Source organism: Cheilinus undulatus, linkage group 3 (assembly GCF_018320785.1).
Source record: "Cheilinus undulatus linkage group 3, ASM1832078v1, whole genome shotgun sequence".
Classification (NCBI taxonomy): domain Eukaryota; kingdom Metazoa; phylum Chordata; class Actinopteri; order Labriformes; family Labridae; genus Cheilinus; species Cheilinus undulatus.
The window spans coordinates 4,091,832-4,109,838 of record NC_054867.1 but is presented as its reverse complement, the minus strand read 5'-3'; the positions used below and the strand labels follow the sequence as shown (position 1 = coordinate 4,109,838).

The 18,007-nt window shown below is 38.7% G+C and overlaps 1 protein-coding gene across 1 annotated transcript in view; it reads left to right on the top strand.

Annotated features, from left to right (window-relative positions):
• The window catches only part of lhfpl4a (LHFPL tetraspan subfamily member 4a), a 64,416-nt gene extending 63,582 nt beyond the window's left edge, over positions 1 to 834 (top strand). The window contains exon 5 of the mRNA XM_041783707.1: positions 672 to 834. Coding sequence (XP_041639641.1) covers positions 672 to 725 — 54 coding nt within the window. The 3' untranslated portion in view covers positions 726 to 834. The remainder of the gene's footprint in view (positions 1 to 671) is intronic.
• Positions 835 to 18,007: the final 17,173 nt, after the last annotated feature.

The following is an 18,007-nucleotide window of genomic DNA, read 5'->3' as shown; positions in this document are numbered from 1 at the left end:
TTTTGGAACTTTTTTTTTTGCCACATTTAACAAATAATTACCCTTTTTGCCAATTGTGACCCATTTGTGCCACTTCAACAGTTTTTCATTTCTTTTTTAAACTCATTTTTGTCCCTTTTGCCCATTTTTGCCTGACTTTTACCACTGATAAGCCATGTTTGCCATTTTAAGCCCAGTGTTGCCACTTCTTTTATTCCATCTCAACACATTTTGCCAAATGTTTATGTCTCTTTTTATTTACTTCTTTCCATTAAAGTTGTCTCACTTTCTTCTGATGTTTTTACACATTATGGCCTAGCTGTGGAGTTGAAATTATTTTCCTAATCATTACGTTCAGTGTTACCACCAAAGAGCAAATTCTGTTTACATTTTTAAGAAGTCTGTAATGTACCAAAGGATAAATAGATAAAACATTTTTGTTGCTTTGATAAGAGTGGTTATTATTCAGGTTAAAAATCACAGATTAACTTCACACTGGAGCATGATTGTGCTGACCTCTATGGCCCCCAGTGTGGCTGGCTCCCTGAAAGTTCTCCCCTTTATCCCCCTTTTGTGTGGCCTTGCACAGAGCATGACTGAATCTTGGCCTTCTCCTCCTGTGTCCTCTCCTCTTTCTTCTCAGCTCTGATGTTTCTGACGCTGTCTCTCTCTTTTCTCTGTTTTTCCTCCAGATTGAAATCCGCGACTCCAAGGATCCCAGATTTGCAGTCCACCGTTTCCACTGAGAAGAAAACTTCCTCTCCCCCTCCTTAAGTCCTTCTCTCCCTCCCTCTCTCTTACTCCTCCTCTAAGTTCTTCAGGTTAAACCTCGATCTGGACTTGGATGTGGTCTTGGAGGCCCAGCAGTTTGATAAAAAAAGGACTGAAGTGGTGTTTTCTCTGTTAGAGGAGAAACACATCCTGAGAGGACGTAGGACCATCAACTTTACCAAACTCTGGGATGTAAACATTCTTCATATAAGGTGTTATTGTTTAAAAAGGTTATTACAAAGATTATTTATGATGATAAAATGCTTGCAGCTGGAGTATTCTATGAAAATATACGTATTTTTACGAAGGTGATGATTTCCGCCTTTAAAAGTGACGTTATGGAGTGTGTTTGAGAAGCACAAAGGTGCTACTTTAACAGAACAAAATTCTACTAAAAAAAGATCCACACAGAAAAAAAGATGATTTTGTACAGCCACAGCGTAATTTTTATGTCTTTTTCAAGTCGATTTTCAACTTCTCTTTGTATATGACAACAAGTATTGATCCTGGGAACCACAAGAAAAAAATATTTGGAGATGTTTCTAAGGAAACAGAGTTTTAAACAAAGGAAAGAAAATAGCTGTGTAAGCATCGTCACCCCAAACATGACACATCTGTGTGGCTGTGGAGTAGTGAAACCTGTTTCATTGTCCAGTCATCAAAGAAAACGTGGATTCAGCTTAAACGTGTGGATTCAGCTCAAACATGTGGATTCAGCACATTCCCACAGCAGCCAGTTTCCTTCAGTGTCGCTCACAGAGAGAGAAGCTCAAAGCTGTTTTAATGTCTTGCTGCTGAGTTAAAGGTCTGCTGATTATTTAATGGAGTTTCTCCAAATGCTGACATTAAACCAGATGTCATGAGGTTAGATTAAGTTATTCATGAACAAAAGTAAGAATTCAAAATAATAACAAGAATGGGGCAAATAAGGACCGAACAAGTGCTATACAAACTTAGAGAACAAAAAGAAACTCTAACCTAGAGTCTTACAAAGCTTACTGGTGGGATTTTAAAGAATGAAATAGAAACAAATCCTGACTAACTACCCCATCTAACCAAAAGTACATACAATTAACTAAACAGGGTCCCTAAACTAATGTGGCTAACAACAACAAACTAAAGAGTGTGAGTGAAATGTACTCTGTAAATAATGTAACTGTTCCCCAAAAGGCAAGGGCCTCAAACACAGCATGAGTTACAACACTCTCAGTATCACAGAGAGGCACAGAGCATGGCGTCTACAGCTCGCACCTGAGTGAAGGTCTCCCAGCTTCTTAAAGGGAACCCTGCATGATCAGACAAGTTAGTCTAGTTGGATAGATATTTGTGTCTCTTATATGTATATTGAACTAAAGAGACTCACTAGATATCCTAGATATACTATAGTGCCAAAAGTTTTCGCTCACCTACCTTGACTCGCATATGAACTTAAATGACATCCTATTCTTATTCCATAGGGTTTAATATGACGTCGGTCCACCCTTTGCAGCTATAACAGCTTCAACTCTTCTGGGAAGGCTTTCCACAAGGTTTAGGAGTGTGTTTATGGGAATTTTTGACCATTCTTCCAGAAGCGCATTCGTGAGGTCACACACTGATGTTGGACGAGAAGGCCTGGCTCTCAGTCTCCGCTCTAATTCATCCCAAAGGTGTTCTATCAGGTTGAGGTCAGGACTCTGTGCAGGCCAGTCAAGTTCATCCACACCAAACTCTCTCATCCATGTCTTTATGGACCTTGCTTTGTGCACTGGTGCACAGTCATGTTGGAACAGGAAGGGGCCATCCCCAAACTGTTCCCACAAAGTTGGGAGCATGGAATTGTCCAAAATCTCTTGGTATGCTGAAGGATTCAGAGTTCCTTTCACTGGAACTAAGGGGCCAAGCCCAGCTCCTGAAAAACAAGCCCACACCATAATCCCCCCTCCACCAAACTTTACACTTGGCATAATGCAGTCAGATAAGTACCGTTCTCCTGGCAACCGCCAAACCCAGACTTGTCCATCAGATTGCCAGATGGAGGAGCGCAAGAACTCCAGAGAACATGTCTCCGCTGCTCTAGAGTCAAGGGGCAGCGTGCTTTACACCACTGCATCCGATGCTTTGCATTGCACTTGGTGATGTATGGCTTGGATGCAGCTGCTCGGTGTTTTCGTACTGCGTTTATCTTTACCTGCTACACTTTGCACCGTGTGGAAACAGAAAAATTCACAAATAGTGAAAGTTTTGGGGAAGAACTTTATCAAACAGATGTATTTTAGCTTGTGGCTTCCATCTGGTTCATCAAGAAACAGATTTCAAACATATTCTAGCAATGTGGACGTACATATTTGCTAGAACAACGTAAATTATGGCTCTGTATGTATTTATCATTTTTCCTGTCTAGACTGACCGATAATTGCTCATGGTGCAAGGAAAAAATAGGAGACCTCAAATGTTTAAATTCTCCCATGAGATGTGCAGCGTCTCTGAGATGCAGCCCTAACACTGACTGCCAGTCTGAAATAGCAATTACTATAGCAACGGCGAGGAGCACTGCGGAACTGTGACGTCACAGCGCCAGTGTGGACCAAAACATGGCGACCTCCTGGTGAATTTATAATCTCAAATTACTCAAAATGCAGATATCTAGTGAGTTTTTCAGTTCAATATCTATATGAGAGATGCAAATACCTATCCAACAAGATGAACTTGTCTGATCTTGCAGGGTTTCTTTTAAATAGCTCCTCCCTTCTGATTGGTCAGTTGACCAATCAGGTGGACAGAATCAGCGTGATCAACTTCTCTACAGCAGCTGCAGACAGAAAACTGAAACGACACCAGAGAGTGAAGACTGGGTTTGATTATGGACCTTTTTCCAAGTATCAGCATTCCTTGCTGGTGACTGATCCATTATCTAAACCCAGAGATGGTGGCAGTCCTCCAATCTTGTAGAAGTAAAGATACTTGAGTGAGAAAGTACAGACTCTGACAGGTACAAAAGGAAAACAGATTTTTTACCATCAATGATACACAATACCTCTTTTGATAATTCTTAAAATAATTCCAAAATATATTTTTAATAGCTTTGGTACTCTCCATACCAAAATATCGTCCATTTTTAATTGTGCATGCTGTTTGTATTACCTGGAATGTATAAAAACGTCCGCAGGACTCCAAAAGTCCAATTTTTTTATTGCACCAAAGTCATGACCTTTCGAGCGCTGCTGCTCTTCATCAGACGTTTCTGTTCATTCTGTCTTTTTCCAGTTCAGAACGTGCCCTCTAAGCTTTTTAAGACTTTTCTCTAAACCAGTGGTGTCAAACTCAAGGCCTGGGGGCCAAATCAGGCCTGTGGTACAGTTATACCTGGCCCACAACATCATTTCATATTTTTATTATAACTGGCCCACCAGTTTGAGGTCCTCCCCCAGTATATAAATGCAAACTTCACTTCGATTATTTAAAATCCTTGTTAAGTGATGAAAATGTGCAAAAGTAAGGAGTAAAAATAATTAGATATAAAGTCAGGAATAAAACTTTTCATGTGACTTTTTATTTCATATTTTGACCTTTGCGACTTACTATTTGATATCTTTATTTTTACTTTTAAAACTCAATTTAAAATTTTAATCAATGTCTTGACCTTTTGAACTAATTATTTCAAACTTTATCTCACATTTTGACCTTTAAAAATCCCAAGTTTTACTTTTAATCCCATATTTTGACCTTTTAGACTCACAATTTTAATTTTTTTCTTACATTTTGACCTTTAAAACTCCCAAGTTTGACTTTTAATCCCATATTTTGACCTTCTAGACTCACAATTTTAAATTCTATCTCACATTTTGACCTTTAAAATTCCCAAATTTGACTTTTAATCCCATATTTTGATCTCCTAGACTCACAATTTTAAATATTATCTCACATTTTGATCTTTTAAACTAACTTTTTCAAATTTTGTCTCATATTTCAGCCTTGAAAACATGATTGCATCTTTCTATTTGATATGTTTGCCGTTTTAAAACATGAAAAAATGATAAATAGTACATAAATGATGAATAAAAAATAGTACTCAAGTCCACGTAAATGCACTCATTGATTTAACAGATAATAAAATTATAAAAATGACCAATTCCTTACGTTTAATTTGCTTTCAAAATCTAAGAAACAGCAGTTAAACTTTACAACAGCTTTCACGATTGCAGCTCTTAGTGCAACATGAAAGGAGAACGGCTGCTGTGTACATGTGGTAAAATCTAAGAACTAGGATGCTGCCCTTAGCCTCACAAGTCCACACCACACTGAGAAGAGAATTTCAGTTCATTCTGTTTTTTCATAGTGTGTTATCTCCCCTCCACCGGTCGTTTCAGTTCTGCTCCAGTCACATGAACATCCGTCCCCCAGGAAATGCCCTGCATGCTGCATCTATCTCAGGCTTCCTCTTTACACTCAGCGGGGCTCACGCTCTGTTCAGTCCAACAGGAGGTCTGCTGCACAATCCAGGACCGCCGTCTGAAGAGCACAGAGCTGAGAGGCCCACCACAGACTGTCATCAACACAACAGACTTCACACGCACCTCACTGCTTAGACCTGCTCTGATACCACAGGACCTGTCTGACCCAGAGAGAGGAGTGTTCTGACTTTTAAAGGACCGGTTCATTTCTAATGCAAGGCACAACTGAATGAACGAGGAGAATGATCCTTTAATTTTATCCTCAATTTAATTTTTTTTATTTATTCATTCTAACTATTCTCTGGAAAATATATGGAAGGAAATAGAGCAGTGCTTAGCACATATTTAACTGTAGTTGATCCAGCCTTTGAGCTTAAGTTCTTCTCTACTCTTTAATGAATCAAACTTTATTTACATACATACACAATAATTGGTTAACTTTCTGGATGGATGGCAGAACTCAGCAGTGGGAATGTTAATCAAAACTATAATTCAATTTATAGGCTTTCACAAAAACACATCTATGACCGTTAACCCGTTTACTCTGACATTAATAACACTGATGTAACTGTCAAAAGCTGGTCTACCTGGTGGTCATTATGTTTTAAAACTGCTGTATAAAAAAAGATTTTTGCACAGAGTCCAAATTCTTATCTATCACTTTAATCTTTTTTAAGAACATTCAAATTTAAGATTTTTCTGCATCCATGTAAGTCATTTATGTGGTTGTTTTCTACCCCAAAGCTTCGTAATTTCCACATATAACGTCTTCATCGCTCTCTGCAGTTTACGCTTACTGCCCGAAGTTGTGCGACCTTGCCTACTGAAAGCTGTCTAAAGCGCTGCACCACTTGACAGCCCTGATTAGCAGGCAGAGATCATGGGAAAACTGCAAGTTCAAGCAGGAATAGTATGTCAACAGCGGACTATTGTACCTTTTTGGGGTTAATTTATCATCCATTCGGCTATAAGTTTATGTTATTATTGCTTAAACCATGGGTGAGTAAATTAGAAAGTTATAAGGTTAATGCAGACATAAGGATGGTTGGCTCTGTGATAATCTTTTGGCTAAATTTCCTCAAAGATCATTTTTCCTCACCAACGGCGCCGTTGTAGCTCTGTGACCCACTGACCTCTTGGTGACCCTTTGCTCTCGCTGTAGGATGAGACGTAATGTTGATATAGTGATGAGTTATGATCAAGAGACCATGAATTGTGTTGTATTTTAAGGGACATATTTTACTCTAGTTTTAGTCCATAAAAAGTCCTCACATTTGAGTCTTTACTTTTAGTCCAAGCATTTATTCTCTTGTCTAAAACTAGATCATGGCATTATGTTTTACACAATCTGCCAAACCTGGGGTCCCTGCTTTCAACAGCGGAGAGGCAGAATATCTACAGCTGCATTGTTTTTTGACAGATTTACCCTCAGTGAAGAAATATTACAGATTTTGAATGTCCAACAAAAATTAACCTACTTTTTGTCAGTTTTAATCATCACAGATCTATTTTTGTTGGTCTTAGTCTAGTTTTTATCATGGAAAAAAGGCTGTCGACAAACATTTTTAGTAATAGTTTTAGTCAATTAAATTAACACTGGCCGGTGCTGGACTGAAGTGGACATTGGAACTGCTCTGGTTGACTAGAGAGAGGTGGATCGCAGCGCAGACGCTGTATGTGGAAATTTTGGGGTTAGACAGCCTACTGTGCCCATTCTGTGGATTCAGCCATAGACATCATAGAATAAGGACAAAATCTGTACTTAGAGGCTCTAACCAAGAAAAACTGATGCGAAGTCTCTCTCCAACTTGGCCTTGACATACAAACTTGTGCAAATACTTAAATATGACTGGCTCTTTCAGGACTGGATGAAACCGTTTTCTCTTTTCAAGGACTGATAGTGCCACAAAATTATCTTCAGTACTTTTGTCTTTGCAGAATCCGACGTTTTGTTTAGTATTGCAACATTTTTTCAGTGAATACAACGAAAAAGAAGTGTACCCATGAGGTTTGTGTGTGTTTTTACTGAATTACAGATTCAAGAAATGCATCCAAAAATGGACTGAGTGCACAAAGACCTCCAGAAAATGCTAGAAAGTTATATTTCTTTGAATTCTGGTTATGTCAAAATCCAGGGCCACAATCCACCAGATGACTGACAAACATGATTTTATGATGATACTGACTCTTTATCACATAATTTGCAGATCTTCTGTTCTCTCCGGATTATATTAATACAAAAACAGTCCTGCTGCTGCATCATCAAAATACTCCCAAATCCATGAAAGATCCAGTAACAACACATAACCCATAAGGACCATAACTGCTTCAAATACACAATTAATGCAAGTCTGTTTTGATTGAGATGTACACAGCTTCATGCAGGTGAAGCAGCATTTCCTAATTCAACTTCCTGGGGCATTTTGGCCTTTTATTAAAAAAACACTAAAGTGTGGGAGGGGGTATGCTTTAGCTTTAAAAACTATGTTAGCAGAAGTTGAATTTAATGGAAGTTAAAGACTTAAAACCTTTTTTTTTTTAAATTAAAAACTGATATAAAAAAATGTAACTGATTAACGGTTATCAGTCAAGGATGTGTTTGCAGCTCTGAAGGCTATGCATGTTTCCATAAGTGAATAAATGCCCCTCTTAGTATTAATCTGCCCTGTGCATTTAAACTCAAGAATAAATCTGTGCTCCAGACAGTGCTTCTACTTTCTTCCAGAGGATGAGTTATAGAGGGATCTTTAGTTCGCACAGTGCTGTTTTTGTCAATGAACTTTGATATTTAAGATTCATCCGTGTTTCTGAGTCCATCTAATGAGTAATATGTCAGAGCAGGACTCAGTGACGACACCGTCTCCTCTTTCTCCTTTATTTAACACATAAGGACACCGCGTTGACTTTCCTCCTCAATGCTGTTATTCAGTTGTGCCAAAACCACGTTTAGTTTGTTTATATTGAACTTCTTTCCTTTTTTTCTGTGCTTTCTTTTTCACATGGTTAAATTATTGCTCCATAGTTGGTAAATTGTTTTTTTTCTCTACATATGGGATGGTGTGAATACTGAAAAGAGGAATGTTTATGCAGGATCGTCCCAGACAGTTCAGGCAGGCAGACAGTCTCACACACCACTGTCTCACCTCTGGTGTCGTTTTAACAAGAGAATTAATAAACAGATTGACTATGAGGCTGTTTCTGTTTCTGTACTTATTTATTACTAGAGCCCTGATCCGGCTGGATTTCTGACCATTACCATCCACTCCCAAAGCCAATGGCATCACGCACAGATTCTGACAACCCATGTTCATAATAGACAACAGGAGTTTTCACTTGGGCTCACATCCTCATCATGCATAACAGTGTCATACATGGATAAAAAAAACAGTTGAGAACCTCAGACTGATTTAGCTCCTGGCTATGCCTTGGTAGTGGTAATGCCAAAGAAATACTGACTGATCTTATTTACACATCATTTATTTTTAAGTCATACAGAGCTGGAATTGTTTCCTGATCTCTGGAAAGTTTGTGCATCAACAAAACTGCATTGTGCTTCACAGAAAGTAGGCCAATCTTTAGTCTATGTCCACCCTGCTGTTACCGTCCTCGTTATCAGATGCTTAATCCAATAAGCCACAGGTGTCAAACTCAAGGCCCGGCCCATGGAACAGTTGTATCTGGCCCGAAAGATCATACAATCTTTCTATTATAACTGGTATGAGGTTTGCAGATTTCCTCCACTAAACATTTAAACTTTACCTTGATGATTTAAAATATCCTTGTTAAATGATAAAAATCTGAAAAAGTAATGAGTAAAAGAGGTTAGATAAAAAGTCAGGAAGGTGGGAGAAGAAATTAATGTTGTCATTTAATACTCTCAATTTTGCATCTCTAAAGTCCGATTTGAGCTTATGATTTTGACTTTTTTCATGTTTTGACCTTCAAGATTCACAATTCAAAAATTTTAAATCATATTTTTACATTTCAAATTTGTGATTTTGACTTTCTATCTCATTTATTTGCCTTTTAAAAACATTATTTTGCCTTTAAATTCCATGTCTTGAGCCTTTTAACTTAGCATTTTTATTTTTTTCATCTCAGAATGATTTATTATCAGTGTTATTTATATTTTTTCATATCTTACTAATGGTGAAAATGAGGTCGACAGTTTATGTTTAAATGTTGACCATGTCAGGCTCTTAGGTAAGGCCTAAATTCAGAATCCACGATTGACTTTCACAGTGCTGGCCTAAATAGTCCAGCCCTCACGACTTGTTATTGGAGCAAATCTGCAATAAGGCCAATTTGTATGGAAAGGGGTGTTTTCCCCCAAATAACTGCATAATGGTTCAGCATCTCTGCGCACCAGTGAGTATGTGTCGTGATAGTAAACAAACATCTTGACAAGAAGAATTTATTGATGTTTTTGGGCCTAAACTTAGACAGCACTGTGCATGGTAAAAAATATTGGCAATCAAAATGATAATGTCTTGTTTTCTAACTCCCTGGTGAGTTTCAGCAGCAAATAGCATGATCAATAACATTCCAGGGGCTGAGCTAGTGGCAGCTAGGGCCAAACAGGGCCCCCTGAAATCTGATCAGAATCCCCAAAAGTCTGAAATGATTGCCTGTTTGCCTTGACAGCAATTAAATCCAGTTTAGCATTAGTTCAGGCAGACCACAGTCAAGTTCTGCCCTGATCAGCTGATCTAATGCCAGCCCTCATCAGCTGACAGCCAGCTCATTTGCTCTGAGCAAGCTATTGGCTTACCGCTCTAATGCTGCCTTTGTTAAACTGCTCTTGCCAAGCTCTTCCGCCCTCTGCACGCTACTCTCGCAGCCCTCCTCCACCCCAGCTCCTCCTTTATTCTGCTTCTGCCTTATTCAATGTCTTATACCTTGTCTTGTGGATATAAAGGTGGCCCAAACGTCCTTATAAATTCCTATATGTGGCCCTCAGTGGAAAAAGTTTGGACTCCCTGCTCTATGGAGACCAAAAACACTTTGATATACAGTAGCAATAAGAAGCATCATTTTTGTGTCTTTTTAAAAAAAACTATAATGTAAATCACAAAAGAGGTTTAAATTTTCTCTTTTTTATTTAACATTTAATGAGTTTCACAAGTTAGACATACAGACATTTTTTCAGCTCAGTGGCTGGTTATTTCTAGAGAAATCTAAGATTTCCTGATAAAATTTAGCCACAGAGCTGCACAGACCACATTATTCAGAGCAGAGTTGTCCCTTTTCTGCAGCCTCAGTGCTGTGAGTTCACTCCTCATCACTCGCCCATTCATCCCTGCCCCACCATTATATAACCGTCTGCAGGAGCAGCTGACCCCGAGCTCCTCTTCCTGCTTGTCCTGCAGACTTTACAGGAGACGCGACTGCTGGAACACGGGGCCCCGGGGACACACACACTCTATGTCAGTGCACAGGTCAGTTCATAAGTAGTTGTGTGACTGTGTCATTAGCACGTGTCTCTATGTGTGTTATTTTGGGGGGGGTTGTGTCGCACTGGTCCCATCTGTTTGTGAGGCAGCGAGGCATTAAGGAGCAACTGTTACTGATCAGGAAGCCACGATCACAGCTCACACATCCCGGCAAACTCAGAAACACGAGCATGCTCTGTTAGTTGGAGTCTTTTAAAGCAGTAAGAAGGAACTAAACCATTTCTTTTAACCCCAGGTCTACTCAAACTGAGGCTGGGAATCAAATTTATATCGTAATTCAATATTTATGCAAATTCAAATACATCATGGTGAATACACTGCCTGGCCAAAAAAAAAAGTCGCCACCAAAAAAAGGTCACACACTCTAATATTTCGTTGGACCGCCTTTAGCTTTGATTACAGCACGCATTCGCTGTGGCATTGTTTTGATAAGCTTCTGCAATGTCACAAGATTTACTTCCATCCAGTGTTACATTAATTTTTCACCAAGATCTTGTATTGATGATGGGAGAGTCTGACCACTGTGCAAAGCCTTCTCCAGCACATCCCAAAGATTCTCAGTGGGGTTAAGGTCTGGACTCTGTGTTGGCCAATCCATGTGTGAAAATGATGTCTCATGCTCCCTGAACCACTCTTTCAATTACAATTTGAGCCCGATGAATCCTGGCATTGTCATCTTGGAATATACCCGTGCCATTAGAGAAGAAAAAAACCATTGATGGAATAACCTGGTCATTCAGTACATGCAGGTAGTCAGCTGACCTCATTCTTTGGGCACATAATGTTGCTGAACCTAGACCTGACCAACTGCAGCAACCCCAGATCATAGCACTGCACCCACAGGCTTGTACAGTAGGCACTAGGCATGATGGATGCATCACTTCACCTGCCTCTCTTCTTACCCTGATGTGCCCATCACTCTGGAACAGGGTAAATCTGGACTCATGACCTTCTTTCATTCCTCCAGAGTCCAATCTTTATGCTCCCTAGCAAACTGAAGCCGTTTTTTCCAGTTAGCCTTACTGATTAGTGGTTTTCTTAAGGCTACACAGCTGTTCAGTCCCAATCCCTTGAATTCCCTTCGCATTGTGCGTGTGGAAATGCTCTTACTTTCACTATTAAACATACCCCTGAGTTCTACTGTTGTTTTTCTTCGATTTGATTTGGTCAAACGTTTAAGTGATCGCTGATCACGATCATTCAGGATTGTTTTCCGACCACATGTCTTCCTGGAAGACGATGGTTCCCCACTATCCTTCCAGTTTTTAAAAATGCATTGGACAGTTCTTAACCCAATTTTAGTAGTTTCTGCAATCTCCTTAGATGTTTTCTCTGCTTGATGCATGCCAATGATTTGACCCTTCTTAAACAGACAAACATCTTTTCCACGACCACAGGATGTGTCTTTCGATATGGTTGTTTAAGAAATGAGAAGTTACTCATTGCATCGGCTGGGGTTAAATAACTTGTTGCCAGCTGAAAGATAATCGCCCATGCAGTAATTATCCAATAGGAGGCTCATACCTATTTGCTTAGTTAAATCCAGGTGGCAACTTTTTCCTTTGGCCAGGCAGTGTATATTCATATATATAAAATACGTGCATGGAGTGTCCTGCCATGTGATTCTGGGAGCCACAATGGCAAGAACAGCATCAAACTGTTCCTGGGACAGCCTGAAGAAGTTCCTAAACAAATGCAGCCAGCTCCTGGCGCTGGTGCAACCGTGTTCTCATCCAACAGGCAGAGACTGTCTTCTGGCTCTGCCTCTAACAAAACCGCTAATGGAGAACTTCAGAGAAAAGTAGAGAACATATGAAGTCTGAAGAGGTGCAAATACTGTATGGTAACTGTGTTAGTCAAAGAAGCACTAGATTTGAAGGTCAGGTACCTTAGCTAAGTATAAACCTATATCTAAACTATTTAGCTGCAGAGATCCATGGGAAAGTCGTGCTCAGCAGCTCTGGGATTGTCTTGAAATGAACACTGCATTAGAGTCTGGATTTAGACTCCAGCTCAGCACAGTGGTTAAAGTGACTAAAGATCTACAGTTAGCTGCAGACAGAGCTCTTTCCTCTCAGCTTGTTTCATTACATCTTAGCGCTGCTTTCAAACACTGGCAGGTTTATCTGATTACACAGTATACAACAATAAGTTGACAGTGCAGGAGCTGCTTAAAATCATTTCCATCTGATCCATCTCAGTTAGCAGAAGTTCATGATGAGTTCTCTACACACATCAAAGTTAGCTATGGACTACAAGGCTCTGTGCTTGGACAGATTCTTTTCTCTATGTATATACAGTAGAATTATGTATGTACATATGTGTATATACGTAGGTGTACATATGAATGTCTCCCCTATCCAATCTCTGATATATTCAACATGTACATAACAGCTGTAAATAATATTTATATTTTTTAATTGTAAGTTACATTTCAATATTTCCCATTTTGTATTTATTCATTGTACTAATTGAATACTCTTTTTACTCTCATGTGCTTTGTTTACTCCACTATTGCTGCTGTAAATTTGGAATTTCCCCTTGCGGGACTCATAAAGGAATATCTTATATGCTTTTCCTTCGCTAGCTGAGGCTTGGATCAGCCCTAGTTATTCTGCTATAGGCTCAGGCCAGACACACATCAGACAATTTTCAAATCTGAAATGATTTTAAAAACAAGGAAGACCACAGACAACAGGACAATTTCACACGATTTTTCCTGCCAGCGACCTCAGTGATCATGTGACTTCAGAAGAAAAAACAAACACAGATGTCCGTCGAGACCCTCTTGCTGTCCCTCCACAACAAAATGGCTTGGCTTGCCTTACTGGTCCAGCAAAAATCCTGAAACAAAGGAAAGACTGAGGATGAAATCCTGGCTGAATGAAGCTACTGTTGTGTTTATGGTTGTGAGCGGTGAAAGTACCTATGATCCGGCTGGTGACGCTACCCCAGCTGCTCGCTCTCATTGGTTATTGTGGCTACTCTGTCAGCGGCACTACGACCTAGAATCATAGATATCAAACGGGGGGGATCTGGCCTCATCAGGCTTAAAATCCTCTATGGTGTGACCAGTCTAGACTGTTGGGGATTTTGGCACACTGAGCTTCTATCTCTCCTGTTATCTTTATGCCATCATGTTAAATGCATGCAGCTAACTTCAAATCTTCAACAATCTCTGGATTGTTGGTGTGGACGGCCTGCTGCCAAGCCAACAGCTGCAACCATTAAAATCAATCTACTTTTACTATCATCAATAATGCTCAAGTCATTTTTAAAACTTCTGGACTCCAACTGTACTAGAATAAATATTATCAATCCCCTCACCATCATTATAGTTATTAGACCTGATGATGATCAGTCTGATTTTATTGTAAATACTGTGCTATCTGTGCTAATATTCTGCTAACTTTCAGCATTATGAAAGGCATCATAACAACAACTCTGATGTTCGGGAGGAATTTGCACAAAACAAATTTTAAAAACTGATCAACTCATTAATGGTGCTGCAGCTTTGGCCTTTAGGTGCTTATTTCATCTCATCTTGATGCGATTTATGTCACTTCAACGACAAAATAAGCAAAACTCCAACTAAAGAAGACAGAAATGAATAAAAACAATCAAGTGGAAGTCGTATTTGAGTCTATGTGGGCACTATAACTATAACTATAACTATGTGTGTGTTATCATCTAAACCAGTAACCAAACCCCTACCATTGAAGGACAAATAACTTTTTTTGAGTAAAATTTCAATAACATTTAAAAAAAAAAGAAAAATCTTTTATAATTATTAAACTAGACAACCATTGTCTTTAATCATCTTAACCTGCCACCCCCACCTCATCGGAGGACAAATTACTTAATTCTAGTGAAAAAATACAATAACATAAGTTATTTAATATTTAAATATAATATTTAAATGTAAATATTTCTATATTTTAAATTGTTAAACAACACAATTAGTGTGTTTTTTCATCCAAACCTGCTACCACCCTCCTTCAACAGAGGACAAATAACTTTATTCTTGTTAAAAAATACTATAATAATAGTTTTTTTTAATGTTTGAAACTACTTAAATTCCATTTTTAAATAGTTAAACTAGACAATCATTATCTTTTATAATCCAAACCCACCACCACCACCCCCATCAGGGGACAAATAACTTTATTCTAGTAAGGAAATTAAATATTAGAAGTTTTTGTTTAATGTTTAAAACTACTTTTATTCAATTTTTAAATTATTAAACTAGACAATTAATATCTTTTATAATCTAAACCTGCCACCATAATATAGAGTGTTTAATGCTTAAAACTACTTTTATTCTATTTTGTAAATTGCTAAACTACACAATTAGTGTGTTTTGTCATCTAAACCCACCACCATCCCCCTCATCAGAGGACAAATAACTTTATTTTAGTGGAAAAATCTTTTTAATTTCCAAAACTAAATGTATTCTATTTTCCAATTATTAAACTAGACAATTATTATCTTTTAAAATCTAAACCCCGCCACCACCCCTCCTCATCGGAGGACAAATCACTTTATTCTAGTAAAAAATTACAATATTAGAAGTTTTTTAATGTTTAAAACTACTTTTATCCAATTTTTAAATTGTTAAACTAGACAATTATTATCTTTTATAATCTGAACTTGCCACCACCCCTCCTCATCTGAGGACGACTAAAAACTTTTTTTTAAGTGAAAAACTACAGGATTTTTCTTTTTTAATGTTCAAAATTACTTTTATTCTTATCATAAATTTAATCTAGATAATTAATATTTGTTGTCATTCAAACCTGCCACCACCTCTTACTGCAGGACGAATAACTTTATTCTAGTGAAGGAATACTATTACATGTTTTTTATTTTTTTTAACTTATTTCATTTTATTTTTTTATTGTTAAACTAGAAAATCATTATTTATGATCTAAACTTGCTAGCACCACCCAAAATGGAGGACAAATAACTTTATTTTAGTGAAACAATACAATAATATAGGTTTTTAATGTTTGAAACTTCTTTTATTCCATTTTGTAAATTTTTAAATTACACAGTTAGTGTTTTGTCATCTAAAGCCCGCCACCACCCCCCCTCATCGGAGGACAAATAACTTTATTCTAGTGTAAAAATGAAATAATACAGGATTTTCAATGTTTAAAACTACTTTTATCCAGTCACTTATTTCCTGTCCCTCTCTCTCTTTGGGCTGTCACATTCTGTAGTTGTATTTGTTTATTTTGGATGGATTTTGCACAAGTGTTAGTAAAATGCATATCAAGGTTATAGAACTTCTGGATTTTCATTACTTTTAATTTCTACTCAGTTTTTACCTTTTTTTTTAAATTTCAGTTTAGTTTTTATTAGTTCTTCCTGCTGGTTTGTTAGTTTAGTTTTTATTTGCAAAAATGCTTCGTTTTAGTTTAGTTTAGTTTTTATAAGTTTTAGTGTTAGTTTTAGTGTTTTCAGCAATGTGGGATACCTGTTGGGGGAAAACCTATAAAGGCTCTTTACTTTTCACTGTAATTATTCAACTTTAATGTTTGTATACCACTCAAGACCTAAAATTACCTCTGTGTGAATTTATCTTCAACCTAATCAGGCAATTTTACTCTCTCCAGGCTTGGGTGTTCATGCTTGTGTCAAAGACTAAAACTAAGGATATTTTGTCCCTTATTCTATTTCATTTTAGTTAGTTTTGTAAGCAGACAATACAGTTTCAGTTAGTTTTCATTTTATTTTATTTAGTTTCAGTTTACTAAAAGGATTTTTACATTTTAGTTTTAGTTGTTTAGTTAGTTTTAGTTACTATCATAACCTTGATGCATATACAATGAATGAAAGATTAGATTCCCAAAAGTGCCACTAGGGGGCGGCACGTCCCTGCTGGGCTGGCTGAGTACAGTCTGTGTTGCGCGCTGTGCTTCAAGTCTGGCAGAAGCAAGAGGAAGGTTAACAAGCACAGCCGACTCAGTCTGCTTTCTTTGTCTTTATAGACAGTCTTTAAGCTGCTAGCAGGTGTCATCCCATGCCTGTTACATGTGGATCTAACCTGTGGCTCCTCGGCCTGCTGGACACAAAGTTTTGAGATATCACAGCACAGCACAAAGAGGCCGTTCAGACAGCTCCTCTGTTCTAGTCAGAGTCGCTGTCGTCATTAGGAGGCTGCCAGTTCCAGTCCAGTCTGTGTGAGGATGAGCTGAGCCCAGAGGTTGAAGGCTGCTCGTCGTCCAGGTCATCCCTCCTCTGCCTCTTCATACTCTCTGCTGGTGCAGGGCTCTCCACCCTGCTCGTTTTCAAGGAGTAGCCCAGGCCTGAGGTGGGCGGAGCAGACTCCTCTGAAGGTCCCGCTGAGACTGAAGGCCCAGAGGAGACAAGGGGTCCTGCAGATGGAGGATCAGGGATTGAGGGTCCAACGGGGACATGTGATGCAGCTGGGACTGAAAGAATCTCCCTGCGCCATCCCTGCCAAAAATGCTCCGGTGGGAACAGCTGCACCAGAGGGGATCGAGGTCTGAAGTCCTCTTCATCATCTTCTTCACTGTCTCCTTCTTCATCCTCGGATGTAGACTCGAATCCTGAGTCTTCACTCCCCCAGTCTTCATCACTCGAGTGAAAGCTGTCCTCTAGATCTTCCTCCTCAATCCAGAACAATGGGTATTCCATGTCCTCCTCCTCCTCCTCATCATCATAGATGTCTATGATGTATCGGATGTCCCCATACTCCCCATCCTCTCTTTTACAGGTCTCCAACATGTGACGGAGTTCCTCAATAAACTCCTCCTCATCATCAGAGATGGGTTGGAAATCTATATCTCCACCTTCAAAAGGAACCACATACTCACCTTGATACTCACCGTTATTCTCATTGTCCTGGTCCTCCTCGGGGTTGAAGACTACCGGAAGATGGTGACCATCGCTAACAGGGACAGCCCTGAAGACCTCGGGGGCGTCATCTCCAGCAGGATGCTCAGGGACAACATTCTCACCATCTGAAGAAAACACATTGGAAAAGTCGGAAAGCACGAAGATAAACTTTCTCTTAAAACATGAAATTAATAATAATAAAGGTAGAAGTCTAGAAGATTACACATGTTTACAGTAACAGTACTACACTGTCAATACTCAAGCACACAGTCACATCTATATCAAATACTGGGCATCTTTGGACAAAATGAGAATTTATTTGTTCTACCATAACACCACTAGGAAATAAAGAGTACTTAAACGTCTGGATCATGGGCAACAGATGAGAAGCCAACCTTCATTTCTGTCTGTGTACGCTCCTGATCAGAGGTGGAGAAGTCCAAAGCTATTGTACTCCAGTAAAGTTCAGTTACTTAGCTTAAAATGTACTGAAGTAGAGGTCAAATT